The sequence below is a fragment of the Hippopotamus amphibius genome, chromosome 11 (genome assembly GCF_030028045.1).
Source record: "Hippopotamus amphibius kiboko isolate mHipAmp2 chromosome 11, mHipAmp2.hap2, whole genome shotgun sequence".
In the NCBI taxonomy this organism is placed as follows: domain Eukaryota; kingdom Metazoa; phylum Chordata; class Mammalia; order Artiodactyla; family Hippopotamidae; genus Hippopotamus; species Hippopotamus amphibius.
The window spans coordinates 25,900,758-25,918,374 of NC_080196.1; the positions used below are offsets into that span (position 1 = coordinate 25,900,758).

Genomic DNA, 17,617 nt, shown 5'->3' on the forward strand with positions numbered 1-17,617 from the left:
AGAAAACAGAATAATAAACTGGTCATATAGATAGCATAGTGTTAGTTTCCTGGATGTCTCTACTCACCAAGATTTTGTTCATCAGTTAATATGCAATTTAATTGAATTTGGACTTCTGTTTTAAATCATGCCTGAATAAAGCTTATCTTCATTAAATCACATGAAAGAAAGGAAAGCAAAATATTAAATATTAGTGAAAAAGGCTCTAGATCAAATGACCTGAGTCTTTACTGCAGAAAACATGTCAAAATCCTTAAAAATGCCCAAATTTCAAAGGTATCTTTTTTTTCCCTCAGATCTTTATTAACGTATGATTGCTTTACAATGTTGTGCCAGTTTCTGCTGTACACAAAGTAAATCAGTTGTATTTATACTTATATCTCCATCTCTCTTCCCTCTTGAGCCTCCCTCCCACCCTCCCTATTCCACCCCACTAGGTCATTACCAAACATAGAGTTGATCTCCCTGTGCTATGCAGCAGCTTCCCACTAGCCATCTATTTTACATTTGGTAGTGCATATATGTCACTTTTTTTTTGCACTTTTTATTTTATATTGGAGCATAGTTGATTAACAATGTTGTGTTAGTTTCAGGTGTACAGCAAAGTGATTCAATTTTACATAAAAATACCTTGCACAGAGGGCATGCCAATCTTCTTTTTATCATTCCAATTTCAGTATATGTGCTGCCAAAGTGAGCACCAAAGTTATTTTATTGATAAAATTTATTAAATAGGAAAGATCTGCTTCCTTGATTGCAATAAGAAGTAATAATGGAGAAAATTTAATGGCAAATGAAGATGGGTAACCTTGATTTGAAAGATAAGAATTCAAGACAAAATCATATTTTAATAAAGTGTCTGTTTCAGTTGAGGAAGATGATCATTGAAAGTTAAAGGCAAGGGTACAAAAAACAGAAAGAATGCCACTTGCCTTTTTCATATTCACTATCCTTTAATAAGTAAAAGGAAAGAAGAAAAAGTCCATTCCAAGTAAAGATGTGTTGTCAGGAAGGGAGCAGGACAAAAAATATGAAATTTTTTCATAGTTTACTTTTTGGCATCAATTGACCAATATTTGTGAGAATTGGAATCTTAAGATTCCAAAGGAAACCTGACCAACCAGAGGTAATGTTGTTTTACATTCCCTTACTCCTTGGTGCTAAAGCAGTTAAGATAGGAAATAAAAACAGGAGAATGAATTACAAGTATTATGTTGGATATTTTTAACATTAAGAAAAATTATGTAAGGAATTTAGGTACATGAAATAATATGTTCAATTGTAGTGAAGAAGTGACTCTCAAAGTCATAATTCACCAATGAAAGATATCAGGGACCACACAGGTTTTGAAAGTACTATGGAGAGAAATTTCGCTCAACAACTTTAAAGTCTTCTCTCAGCCCTTAAGATTTGGGGGAAGAATCAACTGTGTAGTATTGGATCCTCAAATTTGGAATAGAGAGAATAGTAATCATTTGCCTATCAGCTTAATACCCTTCATCTAATCAACTTCTTAATGAAATTTTTGCAAGTCTCTGAAAGACAGAAGTCATTATTTAAATAAAAATGATCCATATGACTGTACATCTGAAGATAGTGAACCAGTTCTCCTGGAGGTTATAGAACTGGAGGAAAAGCAGCAGAGGTGCCATGGTTGCTGCCCCCCTGGCAGTAAGGCTCATAATCTCAGTTACACCTAGACCCCTGTGCCCCTGACAGTGGTGGTGGCACCCATGATCCCTACACCCCGACAGCAATGCCTATGATCCTGGCAACCTGAGCACTGATGACAGCACTAGCACCTCTGGCTGCACAGGAGGTGATGCCTGCCCAAGAGGTAGGGTGGAGTGTGAAAAATGCAGGCTCCCAAATATAGCCAGGAGGCAACTAAAGTAAGAAAACCAGAAAAATCTACTATACCACCATCTTCTGGAAAGTAAAAGAAAAGCCTCTATTTATTAACCTATGAAACTGTTACAATTAAAAAAAGAAAAGAAAGCTGAGGTAGCAATAATTATATCAGACAAAATGGACTTTAAATCAAAGGCTGGAACAAGAGACAAAGAAGAATATTACATAGTGATTAAGGGGTCAATCCAAGAAGAAGCTATAACAATTGTAAACATATGTACACCCAACATAGGAGCACCTAAATACATAAATACTAACAGACATAAAGGAAAAAATTGACAGTGACACAATAAAATAAGGGATGTTAACATCTAACTTAAATCAATAGACAAATCATCCAGGTAGAAAATCAACAAGGAAACACTGGCCTTTAATGACACATTGAACCAAATGATCTTAATAGATATATATAAAACATTCCACCCAAAAGCAGCAGAATACACCTTCTTTTCAAGTGCACATGGAACATTCTCTAGGATATATCACATGCTAGTCCACAAGATGTCTCAGTAAATTTTTAAAAATTAAAATCAAGCATCTTTTCTGACCACAACACTATGAGACTAGAAACCAACTAGAAGGGAAAAAAAATAACTTATCTGAAAACAAATGAAAATGAAAATACAATGATCCAAAATTTATGGGATGCAGATAAAGCAATTCTAAGAGGGAAGATAGTGATACAAGCCTACCTCAGGAAATAAGAAAAAAATCTCTAATAAACAACCTAAACTTACACCTAAAGCAACTAGAGAAAGAAGAACAAACAAAACCCCAAATTAGTAGATGATAAGAAACATAAAGATCAGAGCACAAATAAATGAAATAGAGACTAAAAACAATAGAAAAGATCTAACAATATATAAAAAGGATCATACACCATGATCAAGTGGAATTTATTCCAGGGACACAAGGATTGCTCAACATTTACAAATCAATTAATGTGATACACCACATTTTAAAAAGGAAGGATAAAAATCACATGATCATCTCAATAGATGCAGAAAACACATTTGACAAAATTCAACATCCATCCATGATAAATACTCTCATCAAAGTAGGTATACAGGGAACATATCTCAAAATAATAAAGACCATTTATGACAAACCCACAGCAAACGTCATATTCAATGGTGAAAAAATGAAAGCCTTTCCTCTAAATTCAGGAATAAGGCAAGGATGCCCACTATTGCTGCTTCGATTTAACATAGTATTGGAAGACTGGGCCACAGAAATCAAACAAACAAACAAATCAAAAAAGAAAAAGAAAAAGAAATAAAAGGCATCCAAATTGGAAGGGAAGAAGTAAAACTATCATTATTTGCAGGTGACATCATGCTTTATATAGAAAATCATAAAGTCTCCAACCCAAAACTATTAGAACTAATAAATGAATTCAGCAAAGTTGCAGGATACAAGATTAATATACAGAATGTGTTGTTTTTCTACACATTAATAATGAACTATCAGAAAGAGAAAGTAAAAACAAACAAACAAAAACATCCCATTTAAAATAACACCAAAAAGAATAAAATACCTAGGAATAAACTTAACTGTGGAGGCAAAAGACCTATACTCTGAAAACTATAAAATGTTGATGAAGGAAATTGAAGATGATACAAAGAAATGGAAATATATCCTATAATTTAGATTGGAAGAATGAATAGTTAAAATGGTCATACTACCCAAAGCAATACGTAGATTTAGTACAATCCCTATCAAATACTCATGACATTTTTCACAGAACTAGGACAAATAATCCTAAAATATCCTTGTAATTTACCCTTAAGCTGAGAACGGAGACAAGCATACTCTGAGCTTCTCAATGAAGAAGTAATCTCTAAGCAAAAGATGTCAATGTACTTTCCTATGGTCATATTTTAGCTTTTATAGAGTCACTAGACACATAGACATATACACCTATATATAAACAAAAACAATAACAGGAATAAAAATAAAACTCACCTTCTTGACTCTTAGAGTTTGTAAATAGTTGTAGAAACCAACTCATTGTCTGAGTCACCAGCTCAGAAGAGAGTTTGTTTCACGTCTTTCACTTTTGGTCCACAGGAAATTCCCACCTTTATTCTGATCTGTGTTTCCAGAGCTTGAAATGTCTTTGTACTCTCTATCCAGTACAGAAGAGAGGGACTATACCAGCCAAGGCAGTATCCTTGGGGCAGAGAGTCACGTGAACCAGGTTTCTTGCTCCCAAGCTCTCTAGCCAGTAAGAGAAAGGAGTTATCTCAGAAGCAGGGAAGCAGACTCTGGACTTTTGTCCTTGTAGGATGATAAAACAATATTTTAGTTGCAGGTATACATTTGTTCATTTCAATGCACACACAGATTAGCACATTCAAGAGTGAGTCAAAAATTATCCACATGCTGAGACCAGCACAGCAACTCAGGGCAAATGATGGTGTCACAAAGCTTAAAGAAACACAAAGACACACTTAAGAGAAAGATGGGACCGGGGGACTCAAGACCTCTAGGATCAAGAGCCCTGCTGATTCATCCCACGTTGCTTTTATTGAGCTCTGGTCATTCAGGAAGTAAGATAGCATAAGGTTCCCACACTCCCAGTTCCATCCCACAATCAATGTTTTCTTTAAAGTAACCAAATTTCTCTTTGTACAAAGGGCCTCACATGATTGGGGGCAGTGGTCTTTGCAAGAACAGCAGAAGAACTATCAGTGCACAAGCAACATTCTAACTTGCGCTGACCCAGCTTTCCTAAGTCCGCAACCTTCGCTCCTCCGCTGCACAAGAAGGATGTCCTGCACCCAGTTGCTTGGCCCATATACTTTAATTACTTTTAGCCATATTTTCTGTTACATTTTCAAGGCTTCAGAAAGACATCTGAATGTTTTCCCACATCCGCACTCTGGTTGTAGAATTTATACAAGTTTTAATATAACCAGAGTGCAGATAATTTTTGACTCACCCTCCTATAAACACAAAGGTGAATTGATAAGTATCTCTTTTTTTCTTCATGAAGATAAAGCCCAGTGAGGTTGTCTAGTTCTGGAAAAGGAAGAGATTTTATGTTCATTTGACAGTCTATGAGAACCATACAACTTAAGCCAGTCTTGTTACAGAGTAGGCAAGGATTCTGGGTTCCTTTCCTTTTCCCCCAAACTTTATCTGTTGATTCCAGTTTTTGCTCCAAGACTCCACTTCTGCAGTCCAAATTTAGTACTAGTCTCTATTCTTCTCAGATGTGGTGCCCTTCTGAACTCTGCCTGCCAGTGTAAACCTGAACTCTGCTAAGGGTTTTCTTTGTATCTTTCTAATCTTTGCCTGGGTCCACATTCCTTTTAGAGTGGAAAAATATGCCATTGTGTGGCTGTATCACAGTTTGTTCACCCATTCATCCACTGTTAGACATTTGGGTTGTTTCCACATTCTGGCCGTTATGAAAAATGCTGCTATGAACATCTGTGTACACATTTTTTGTGAATATATACTTTAATTTCTCTTAGGTATATAACTTGGAGTGGAATTACAGAGTCATATGGTAACTCTATGTTTAACTTTTTGAGAAACTTCCAAACTGCTTTCCACAGTGACTGTGTCATTTTACATTCAACCAGCAATGTATGAGATTTCTAATTTCTCCACATCCTTCCCAACACTTGTTATTTTCCATTGAGGGGTGTGTAGGGAGGGCATAGGATAGCCATCTGAGAGGGTATGGTGTGATATTACATTGTGGTTACCCTTCCAAAATGACTAATTGTTTTGCACATCTTGTCATGTGCTTGTTGGTCATTTACATGTCTTCTTCAGAGGAATGTCTACTCACATCATTTGTTCATTTAAAAAACTGAATTGCTTTTGTTTTTATTGTTTATTATTAAGAGTACTTTAAATATTCTTCATCCTAAACTCTGATAAATAATGTGTAAATTTTTTTTCCCCTTTCTATGAATTGCCTCTTCATTTTTTTGATAGTGTCTTTTGGTGCACAAAACTTTTATTAAGGTCAAATTTATTTATTTTTTCTTTGTTTGGTTGTGCTTTTGGTGTAATATCAAAGAAACCAGTGCCTAGGGGCTTCCCTGGTAGTGCAGTAGTTAAGAATCTGCCTTCCAATGCAGGGGACATGGGTTCCAGCCCTGGTCTGGAAAGATCCCACATTGCCACGGAGCAACTAAGCCCATGCACCACAATTACAGAGCCTGTGCTCTAGAGCCTGTGAGCCACAACTACTGAAGCCCATGTGCCTGAACCCATGCTGCACAAGAGAAGCCACCACAATGAGAAACCCGCATACCTCAATGAAGAGCAGCCCCCGCTCACCACAACTAGAGGAAGCCCGCACGCAGCAACGAAGACCCAAAGCAGCCAAAGATACATAAAATAAATAAATTAAAAAAAAAAGAAACCAGTGCCTAAGCCAAGAATTACACCTATGCTTACATATAAATCTTTAATCCATTTTGAATTAATATTCTATATATGATATGAGATAGAGGACAACTTCATTCTTTTGCCTGTGGATGTGTATTGTTCTTCACCATTTATTGAAAAGACTATTCTTTTCCCACCAAATTGATGAAGTGATTTTTTTGATGCTTGTCAAAAACCAATTGACTATAAAAGTGTGGGCTTATTCTGGACTCTCAGTAAATTCCATTGACATATATTTATCCTTATGCCAGAACCACCCTGTATTGATCACTGCAGCTTTGTAGTAAGTTTTGAAACTGAGAGATGTGAGTTCTTCAACTTTGTTCTTCATCAAACAATCTTGAGATTGTTTTGGCTTTTCTGGGTCCCTTGAATCTTCATTTGAACTCTATAATCAAATTGTCTATTTCTTCAAAAAATGTGTTTGGCATTTTGACAAAGATTGCGTTGAATCTGCAGGTCACTTTGGATAGTATTGCCATCTTAAAAATATTGTTTCCAATCCACGTACACAGAATGTCTTTCCATTTATCTATGTTAACTTCTTCCAACAATATTTTGTAATTTTCAATTTATAATCGTGCACTTCCTTGATTATATTTATTCCAAAGTATTTATTTTGTTGCTGCTATAAATAGAACTCTTTTTCTTAATTTTATCTTTGGATTGTTCATTGCTAGTGTGTACAAATAGAACTGAATTTTGTGTGTTGATCTTAAAATTTGCAACTTTGTTGAATTTATTATCTCTAATAGTGTATGCGTGCGTGTACTATATGTATTTTCTGTATATAAGAGGCTTTGACTCTATAGATGATGTAGACTTCAGGAAGTCTTTTCATGTGCCAGTAGCTGCTCTGTAGTCCTTCTAGGTGCATAAGGCACAGGTGATACCTGTCATTTAAAAGGATACTTGTGAAATATTCAATTTAACAAGATACATGTTCAACTTAAGGAATTTAAAGAATTCTTATATTAAATACATACATTATCTAGACTGTGCAGTTTCTATGAGATCTCAATTGCTGACCATAGATATTTTCCATATATTTTAAAATGTAACAATGTTTCAACATGTGGTTGTGAGATTGTAAAACTTTAATTGTTGTTCACCTTAAAGGCTCTAAGAATTTTTGTCTTGTTTTGTTTTGTTTTTGTTTTTGTTTTTGTTTTTGTTTTCTGCTGTGCAGCTCATGGGATCTTATTTCCCCAACCAGGAAAAGAACCCAGGTCCTCCACAGTGAGGACATGGGGTCCTAACCACTGGACCACCAGGGAATTCTCCCAAGAGTGATATTTGGATCTTGAGTTTATAATGATCAAATTTAGAGTATATTTTAGGCTCTCATTTTCTCAAATCTTTTTCTGTCCACACACCTCCCTCTTCAAAGTCTCTAATTACTTTTGTTTTATGCCCTTTAAAATTTTCCATCAAATCACTACTACTCTTCATTTTTTTGGATTATTTTTTCTGTACATTTCATTTTAGATAGTTTCAATTTCTATGTCTTCAAGTTTATTAACCATTTATTTCTGCAATGACTAACCCACTGTTAATCATATCTAGTGATATTTTCATCTCACACAATGTACTTTTCATTTCTAGAACTTCAATTTGAGTCTTTCTTTTAAATGTATATCTCTAGTGAATTGTCTGAACATATTTTGAACTATTTGGAATACAGTTATAACTTCTGTTTTAATATCTATGTCTACAAATGTGAACATCTGTACCAGTTCCATGTCAATTTTAATTTATTGAATTTCTGTTCTTTATATGTTGTATTTTCCTACTTCTTTCCTTGCCTGATAATTTTTGATTGAATGTTGGACAATGTGAATTTTACCCCATTGAGCTTTGCTCTGGAATGAATTTAAGATACTTGTAAACAATTTGGTCCACTTGAATCTTGCTTTTATATTTGTTCATCAATATTGGATCAATTTTTAGTCTAGTGCTAATTATTCACTGTTACTGGAGCAAGACTCTTGTGGGTACTCTACACAGTGTCCACTGCATTTACAAGGTTTTCCAGTCTGTGTGGTAGGATCAGACTCTCTTCTCACCCCTGTCTAAGCACAATTACTGTTTCCTCTAATCATTTCATTTTAACATAACACATAGTTTTGATTAGAGAGAGAAAACGGTTTTTCCTTACCTTTGTTGGTGGACATACTTAGAATTTCCCAGAATACAAAGTAGTCATTCTCCTTATTAACATCTTAAGCAAAGCAATCAAATTTCTCTCTCATCATGCAATAGGATAAATACCTCAATGTGCTCTCAATTGATTCTGGTTTCCCCAGACCTCCATCATGTTCACATCATCACATTTGTTAGAATTGGTTTGCGATTGATATTTATTTTTTTCTTTCTCAAATTATCCTTGCATTTAAGATATAGCTTAGCTTATCAAATTACAGTTTAACTTTTCTTCTTCAATATTTGAAAATAGAAGTCTCTTGTCATTTTTATTCAGTGTTTCTGTTGAGAAATGTGAGGAGGTGTATCAAATTTTTATTTGAGCCGTGCTACTAAAGTGTGGTCCACAGACCAGTGCATATTTGTAAAATGTTCCTTAAAAATTCTTTATGAAACAAATACAGAAATAGAGTATTACAAAATTTAGAGCAAATTGACAGAAATGTTAGGTATATTGTGTTTAATAATACAATTACCACTCATACATCTTTGTTTTTACTCACTTCATTACTTCCAGTAATTTATTCAGAAAAGTATATCTGTGATATGTAATATATAATGTAAGAATATTTATAACAATAACCAAAAGAAAAAACAAAGATTCTTCTCTGCAGGTTGTTTGAGAAATACTGCTTGATGTGGTTAGAAATTTTGGTCATGCAGATTCATGGAGCCTTAAGGCAAGAGGCCTCATAATCAGTGGTCCTGAAGACACCCATCAGGACTGGAGCCCTAGGACTTACAGAGAATGGGCTACTATTTTCACAGTTTATAGGTTCTTCTAAGTCACTTAATACTGTGCAGGTGGGGAGAGCTCCATGGATTTAAGTTTGAAGTAAGGGCAGAGTGACCCAGTGAAGTTGGCCTGGGTGAAGGAGAAGATGTGGGTTCCATCAGTCATGTTATAGAAAGAAATGTCACTATCTTCATAATCCAAGAAAATCACAATCTTTTGTGGATACTTTTTGATCTGGAGAGGATTTTCTAGGAAAATGTCTTGGAAAGAACAGGTGAGAGCCCTGTAGTCACATCCCTTCTTCTCCAAGACTCTGAACTTCCTCTTTTGTAGATCATTGAGTAACCCACTCCTCTCCGTGGGCTTTTCATAAATGCCCAGAGTCCATTCATCAATGTCCTTGATGTCCACCTCCCAGTAATATCTATCTGAAGTGAATTCTCTCTGATCAAGTTTGATAAGGTTGTAGTCTCCTTGCTTATCTCTAAGTAATACTGCCTGTGTTTCCTCTCTGAATTTCTCTTCTCTCTCTGGGTCAGAATTGTCCTGATGAAAGTTTTCATGGTTTAGAGTCACGAGAGCTGGAAGAAATAAAAAGGAAAGGAAAAGGCCAACATTGTATATTTCAGAAAACTGTTGTACAGGGAAAACCTTAACAAAACAGAGCAAATGTGTAAGGAGTGGTGAAAGAACACATCTCTGGACACGTGTGTTGGGGAAGGTGGTATTTGGGGGGAGGGTTGATGTGGTCTCATCTTGAGTTCTATGCTACTTGTCTTATCTTGTCTATGGTATGGTTAATGTCTTGGCAGAGACCCAGACTGAGCAGGGGACTTGAAGTGTTTACTGGAGAATAGTGCTCTTTCCATGTTCTCTGCAAATAGACCTATTAGTAATAGGCTCCAGGTGAGTTGACCTCTCTACCAAGAACAGCTGAATTGCTATTTTGAGCAATTTTTACCTAGTTTGGGGTCTTCTCAGCTGAGGGGCTATCTTAATTTCTGTTTCAGAACCAAGTGGACCCCACAGGTGAGGAAGCTGTGTCAATACATGAAAGTGGAAGCATGACCAGAGTAGTTAATCCTAGCAGCAATTTTCAATTCAGCCTAATATTTAATGATTTTCATGTTCTCCCCTCTCTTTACCAGAACAACAGTACCTCTGTCTTTTCAACTAGTAGATGATGTTAGGAAGGAAAAGTGGGGTCTCAGAGGGCAGGTTGGAAGGGAGCCACAAAGATAAATAAAGAACCACTTACCAGGTTGGAACTGTTCCTTCCTCCAGTCTGAAAGAGAGCAACATAAACTGAAACTGCGACGGAAGCACACCCAGGGAATGAAAAGGAGGTAAGACACTTCCTTCCCTGACTCATCACCTTCTCCTGTTGACATTCTCTTCCTCCTCTAAACCCCTCAAACTCTGGTAGTGTCCAGAAACTATGGACAAAATAGTATGCTTTCTGTGCTCTGTCTCAGATTAGAAACTGTTGCAAAATTAAGCTCAAAGCTGGGGCTTATTTTCCAGTCCCAGCCAGGTTTGGAGACCCCTGGAGCAGGGTCTAATGCACTACATCCCACGCTACTATGCTCTCAAGACCTTTGTGGACCTCCTCATTAACAATAAGAGCTATAAAATATACTCCTAAATTTAATTTTATTTTCTTTTATTCTATTCTATTTTACTTTATTTATAGTTTTTCTAGGCTATTATCTCCTAAGAGTAGAGTTTAAGCTTATGACTAAGACATTTAAATGGGCCCTTATTACTTTGATGCAGATTGTAATCAGATTGCTTATATTTTTCTCCAGAGACAGATTCCTCATGGGAAATAGAGTTGCATCTGCTTCTGCCTGTGGCCACTTCTTTTATGACAAGACTTGTGATTTTACTTAAAGATTGGCTATTCTCAAAGAGTCTTGGGACAGTAGGCAGATAAGGACATATCCATAATTCTTGATTGGAGCAGGGAACAGCCCTCCTGTCAGAAGTGCAGCACTCCAATGTTAGAATCTATGAATATGTGAGTCAAGGAGGACATCTGAGATCATGTATTCCAGTCTTTTCATCTTAAAGATAAGGACACTGAGGTCACAAAAGAGAAAAGAACCCTGATTTCTCAGCTGTAATTTGTAGAGTTGGAACTGAAATTCAAAGGTCATCCTTAGTACTTTGCTCACTCCTTTAGAAACACGGGAACATTTTCCAGTATCTCATAAAAGAAAATGCTTAACAGAAACTGTTTGATCAACTTTAATTCTTGGGAGGAGTTCCTCTGACCTCTCTTATCAAAATACTTAACAGGCTGTGTTAGCTGCCTGGTTCCTAGGTGACTTCCCCCAATGGACTTTAAGTTCCACAAGGGCGGAGGTAAAAGCTTATAACACCAACGTTTAGCACAATGTCTGGCATATAAAAATTGCACAGATATATATTCAAGAAATGACCTGGTGTGTTTTTGAGGTCCAACTCTATATTGGACCTCAAAATATAGGTCCACCCCTCCACGCACACACACACAAGTTCATAGATGCAGATTTTAGAAAGCATAAAAATAGCCAGTTCCCCCTACCACCAGATAAACATATTTTTCCAAAGGATATTAAAATATTTTGAAAGATTGTTTTACAACTTTTTCACACATAAACCTTCTCCCTATATATTGAATTTTACTTTATTTCAAATAGGTAAAATAAGTAAAGTTATAGTTAATATATTTTTCTGAATACAAAATATAATACATTTTCTGCTCTTTTAAACTTTATGTGTAGAATAGAAATACTAACATAACATATTCTTTATTCTTCCCAAATCTCATCAAAATCACTCTGAGTTCCATCCCTTCCTTCTCCATTAGTGGACAGGCTAACAATTCATGTTGGGTTCTAACCTAGCCATGTGGTGGAACTGACCAGTCAGCAGTTATTTCTCCTTCATCATTGGCTCTGGAAGACAACTGATTATTTGAGCCTCCAAACACAAAATACTACAGAATAATACCAAATAAATGTTCACAACTTTCAAATGTGTGTGTGTGTGTGTGTGTGTGTGTGTGTGTGTGTTTATGACTCTGCTTATTATGCTCAGAATACCAGAGGCACCTGGCAAGACTAGGGCCAGAGAGTTACGTACCAGGATACAGCAGGGCCTTCTTCCAATCTAAAACAGAACAAATACAGGTAAGACAAGATAGACATTAATCTGGGGCCTCATATTTTTCTTCCTTTCCCTTATTTGTCTTCCACTAATCATCACTCAATCCTTTAGTCTTTTCCTCTAAGGATAGGGAGCTGAGAACTTGTTGGGCATCTGGACATCAATTGATGTGACAGAGACTCTTACCTTCTTTGTATAATGCCTTTCGCTGTTCTGAAAGAAACAACATTTGGTGAGAAACCCAGAACAGAAGTGAAAAGGGGAACAACTTCTACACAGGGCATGAGAAGGAGCAAGACTCACCAAGCTCTGCCTTGAGGTTCTCTGAAAGAAAAGGAGAGATAAAATCCATTATGCGGACTATGGAAAAATGGTACAAATCAACCCGTTTGCAAGGCAGAAATAGAGACACAGATGTACAGAACAAACATATGGACACCAAGTGGGGAAAGCGGGGAGGGTTGGGGGGGGAATGAATTGGGAGATTGGGATAGCAAATTGTACACTCTAAATATATGCTGTTTATTGTCTGTTAACTGTATCTCAATAAAAGTTCCTTTAAAAATCCATCAAAATTGGGTTTTAGCTGCTCTTGAGTTCAGTGAGTAGCTAAATGAATTCAATTTGACCTTCTCTTAAGGGTCCCATATTTAAGTAGGTGAGAAAGATTAGCAAACATATTTGTCAAATATAACAGGACAAGCACTAAGAAAAGTTACATGGGAAGTATCATGGGGTCACAATGGAAGGAAAGCCCATGCTTCATGGGAGTTTAAAATTTTTAGGTGTTTCTGAAGCACATTCTTGAAGGACAAAAAGGAAAAGAAGATAAAGGAAGACATTTCCACAAAGAGAAACAGGTTGGGGCACAGAGGCGTGAAAAGGCATGGTGTGGGCTGAGCCAAAATTTGGAGGCTTCGTGGCCACTGCCCACAGACCTCTTAACTTCCCACATGGTTTTCTCCTTCCCATAGGACTCCCAGCTCTGTGGAACTCTTGGCACCCTGTGTTTTCCTTGGGGTTCTTCAGCAATTTTTTATTTTCCCATCCACCCTACACAAACTGTATCCATGAACCTCTGATCTGACCTGCTGCCCTGATTTACCTTTGGCTGTAAGTGCCAGTTCTTTTTCTCTCTTCATCTTCTCTCTTTCTTGAGATTCTTCCTTCTTTTTCTTTACTTCTCTCTCTTTGGCTTCATGTTCTCTCCAGCCAATGTAGCTGATCCCAATGAGGAGAAGCACCAGCACAGGGAGTGTCCCAGCCAGGGCTGTCTTCCACGGAGACGTCCTGGGGAAGAAGGGCTCTGACACAGGCATGTGGAGACACAGTGAGACATCAATCTGAAGGAAGCCCTGCCCTCTCTCCAAGGCTCCCTTCAGCCCTCCTTCACACCTCCCTGCCTTTAACACACCCAACTCTGCCTTGGAGTTTGTGCCTTACTGACCTGGGAGAAAGATGGCTGACGCTTCCTCCTGGCTGGAGAGGGGGTTCTGGACGGAGCAGGTCACGTTGCCCAGAGAGCTGTCCGTGACCACGAGAGATGTCTCCACATGGAACAGCCCATCTCCATCTTGGGTCTGAGACTCCAAGAGGGATGGTAGCTTCACTCCAGCCATGTCGCTCCACTGCACCCTGGGTTTGGGGAACCAGCCACCTGAGGAGCACAGAACTCGGATCCCGCGGTCCTCAGGCCCCATCATGCGAACGTGAGGGGCAGAGCCCAAGCCTGAGGAGAGAAGACATGTGTCTGAGGCCTGTGATCCTTGAGGTTCAGGAGACCCTGAGGCTGAAAGTCTAACTGCCTTTCACTAGGCTGATAAGTAAACTGAAGCTCAGAGTTCAAAACTGCTCACAGCCAATGTTAGGCTTACCTGTGATTCAGTTTTTAAATCAACTTAGTGCTTTTGTACTTTACTTGGACTGAGAGAGCTTTGGGGTCATTCCAAGAAGAAAAACGAATAAGGACAATTAAAGTTAGAAAAAAGGAGTTTGATTCTATAAGTTGTCTTTCTCTCCCGATTGGATACGAAATATTTGAAGGCCCCAGTACCTATCTGAATTAATACTAGTTAATTAATTTTTGTGATCTTTTGGATACCAAAACATCTTCAGAAATAGTGCCTCCTTTGCTGTTTAAAAGTAGAGTAGGTAGTCTTAGCCTCACTGTACAGTTTAGGAAATTGATATTCTGCAAGGCAAAACAGCACATCAACATATGGAAGATCATGAGAAATGCCAAGTTAGGAATCCAGATGTTTTCACCTTTCCCTTTGCTTTATACCATGACACATACATTCTGTGCGAAGTTAACATACCTATCACACGCAGCTCCACAATGTCTTCTTGGGAGATGTGACCATCCTTAAAATGACACCGATACTGGCCATCATCAGACGCACGGATGTTTTGGATCAGCAGGGCCACAGCCCCTTTGCCAATGGAGTCCTCCACCAACTCTGTCCTGCCACGGTACTCCAGCATTTGCTCCCCACCTTCTTCCTGCCCATTCTGGTACACAAGCACCGCGGGGGAGAGCTGAGCTCGGTACCACCGGATCTGCATGTGGGCTGCACTCTGCTCAGGGGACAGCTGGCAGGGCAGAGTGGCATCTGCCCCTAGCAGGACCATGATGGGCCGAGCTGGTCCCTTCACAGAAAACCCAGACACTGCATGAAAATTAGAGACAGATTGCAGGAATGAGTGGGGGCGGGGGGGAGGGATAGATGGTAGACCCACCTGCATTTCTTAATGTAGGGACCTAAACATATTTCTTTCTTGCTTGTATTATTTTTTGACCTCAAATTAAAGGGACAATAACAGAAAATGTCATTATCATGACCTCATAGTTGGTTCTCTTCAAACCTGAAGTCTGAAAACCTCATCTTTAGGGGCCCTTTCATTTTCTGAAGGAAGGACTCAAGTCCCAGAAAGAATAAATGGTTTGTCTAAGATCGTAACCAGATAGAGCTCAGGGATTCTGAGCCCAAATTCTTTGTACTCAGACTTGGGTTTTCTTGGCACTGTAAACATCACGAAGTATGTTTTAACAAACAGTTACATCAAATTTAAACAGGCTAAAATCACTCATATGCAATAAAGATTTAGATAAATATTACAGTTATGAGTTTTATGAGGTCTGCTCAAAGGAGCAAGGAGGGTGATGTGAAGGAGATCACTCCCACCCTTTGCCCAACCCTTCAAGCCTCCTGTTAGCAGCAGACACAGCCACAGTTTCCCCAGAAATAACCGCCTTTGAGACAATGCAGAGTTGGGATGGATAGACTCATTATATGAGAAGAGCCACTGAAAACAAACCTACAAATAAAAAGCATATGGGAGAACACTGACCTGGGGAGGACCACGTGGACACCTGGAGAAGGAGAAGAGCGGGGAGAATGCCAGCAGGAAGGGAGCCGAGAAAGCCCGCCATCTTCTTCAGAGCGGAAGGAGAAGCAGGTGGAAACGCAAAATGTTCACTCTGACAATGAGGTACTCTGTCGGAGAAGGTGGTGAGAAGCCAGTCGAGTCAAAGTTCTCAGAAAAAAAAAAAAATCCCATGTTCAAAGACATACATTTATATGCAGGTTTTTGGCTGTTTTCTCTCACAGACCTTGAGACAAACACCACCAACAGCGTTCCCAATGGGTTGTTATTTTCTTCCCTCTTTTTTTTTCTGAAAACCATTTCCCCAGCAGGTGTAGAAAACTGTAAACTGTTCTCTTGTGTCCTGTGGGCTTGCTGGCTTCTCTATGGATTCACCTTCTGACCAGGGCTCTCTTGAAATTGAAAACCCTGAGTTCGATGTTGAGAAACGAAGCCAGACACAAAATTTGTCCACTCTTCTCAGCCAAACTATTTTCCCCCTTCATTCATTCATTCGTTCATTCATACATTTATTTATTTATTTTGACCACAAATTCTCTTGTGGCTTAACTCCTGAAAGGGAAGGGAAGGGAGTTTTCTCACCACATGACCCAGAGCTCAAGCCCTTCTTTTCTCAGGACCCACATGCCCCACAGACACACCTGCACATCCCCACATGTTTCTCTCTCACCATCCGGATTGAGCTAAGGGGGGTTCTTGGAAGCTCTTGGTCTCCTCAGTGCACCTACAAGACCCGGATCCAGAGAAAGTTTGCACCTGGTTGTTCTTGTGGTCAGCATCCAACAGTGTGGCTGCAGGGGCTGGAAATGGCAGGTTTCTAACCCATCCCTGGATTAGGAAAATATTCTTAGGAAGGAGGACAAAGAGGGCTGCCAAGAGGCAACTGGCATGTGAATGCCTCTCCTGGAATGAGTTTAAGGAGAATGCCGCAGCCTGCCTCCAGCTCTTTTACTTACTTTGAAAGTGGAAGTAATAAAAACCATCCCAGGGGACTTTGGACTGGACTGAGCTATAGAATGATAGAAACTCTAAAGTTGCTTTGGTCAAAAATGTCCAGTGTAGCTCCCTCCTCCCACCTGAAAAGGTCTGAAATCACATTATTCAGGAAGAGGGAATCATCTTCCTGTATAACATTCAGGTCAGTTGGCCATTCAGCTGTTCAACTCACAAAGTTAACATTTAGAGAATAAACTGAAGAGAAGCACACTTTCCCCTACCACATCGTAACTGACATTGGAAGCCATGTGCAGAGCTGCACAGGGGAAAATAAGAGGTCAGAAATGGAAGGCTCTGTGCTCCGAGAATATGAGGGCTGTATTTCCAAAATCCTTAGGGCTCCCCAAAGTAGAATAGATATAACAACACAGTTGTACAGTGCCAGATACAAAATGCTCAAATGGCATTTTCTTTCCATGTCACACTCTTTCCAAGTTCAATTCATGTTTCTTCATGTCACACAAGGATTACAGATAATCAGGGACATAAATAGCAATTGCATAAATATTAGTATGTAAGCCCCTAACAGATTCATTTGATCTTGGCCAAACGAATACCAAGATTATGAATAAGTATTTTCTAGGGACAGTGAGGTACATTTCACCTTTTTAAGAAATCAAATGTATTGGAGCTTCCCTTGAGGTGCAGTGGTTAAGAATCCACCTGCCAATGCAGGGAGCCCAGGTTCGAGCCCTGGGCCAGGAAGATCCCACATGCCACGGAGCAACTAAGCCTGGGTGCCACAACTACTGAGCCCACGCGCTGCAATTACTGAAGCCCGAGCACCTAGAGCCGGTGCTCGCAACAAGAGAAGCCACC

General features: G+C 38.8%; 1 protein-coding gene and 1 non-coding gene across 2 annotated transcripts; both read right to left on the reverse strand.

Annotated features, from left to right (window-relative positions):
- Nucleotides 1-599: 599 nt before the first annotated feature.
- On the reverse strand, nucleotides 600-701 carry LOC130832132 (U6 spliceosomal RNA). Its single transcript, XR_009048213.1, has one exon. It is a non-coding gene; the product is annotated as a U6 spliceosomal RNA (small nuclear RNA).
- An 8,615-nt stretch (nucleotides 702-9,316) lies between these two features.
- Nucleotides 9,317-15,848, reverse strand: LOC130830864 (butyrophilin-like protein 1). Its single transcript, XM_057698179.1, has 9 exons — nucleotides 15,767-15,848; nucleotides 14,734-15,084; nucleotides 13,863-14,144; nucleotides 13,521-13,721; nucleotides 12,719-12,739; nucleotides 12,602-12,628; nucleotides 12,392-12,418; nucleotides 10,521-10,547; nucleotides 9,317-9,843 (listed from the first exon to the last, which is right to left on the reverse strand). The coding sequence occupies exons 1-9, from the start codon at nucleotides 15,846-15,848 to the stop codon at nucleotides 9,317-9,319; spliced, it is 1,545 nt and encodes a 514-aa protein (XP_057554162.1).
- Nucleotides 15,849-17,617: the final 1,769 nt, after the last annotated feature.

Coding starts and splice junctions, on each gene's coding strand:
- LOC130830864 (XM_057698179.1), bottom strand. CDS start 15,848: ATGGCGGGCTTTCTCGGCTCCCTTCCTGCTGGCATTCTCCCCGCTCTT. Junction 14,145..14,733: donor TGTGGAGCTGCGTGTGATAG/GTATGTTAACTT, acceptor TTCTCTCCTCAG/GCTTGGGCTCTGCCCCTCAC. Junction 12,419..12,601: donor AAAGGCATTATACAAAGAAG/GTAAGAGTCTCT, acceptor GTTCTGTTTTAG/ATTGGAAGAAGGCCCTGCTG.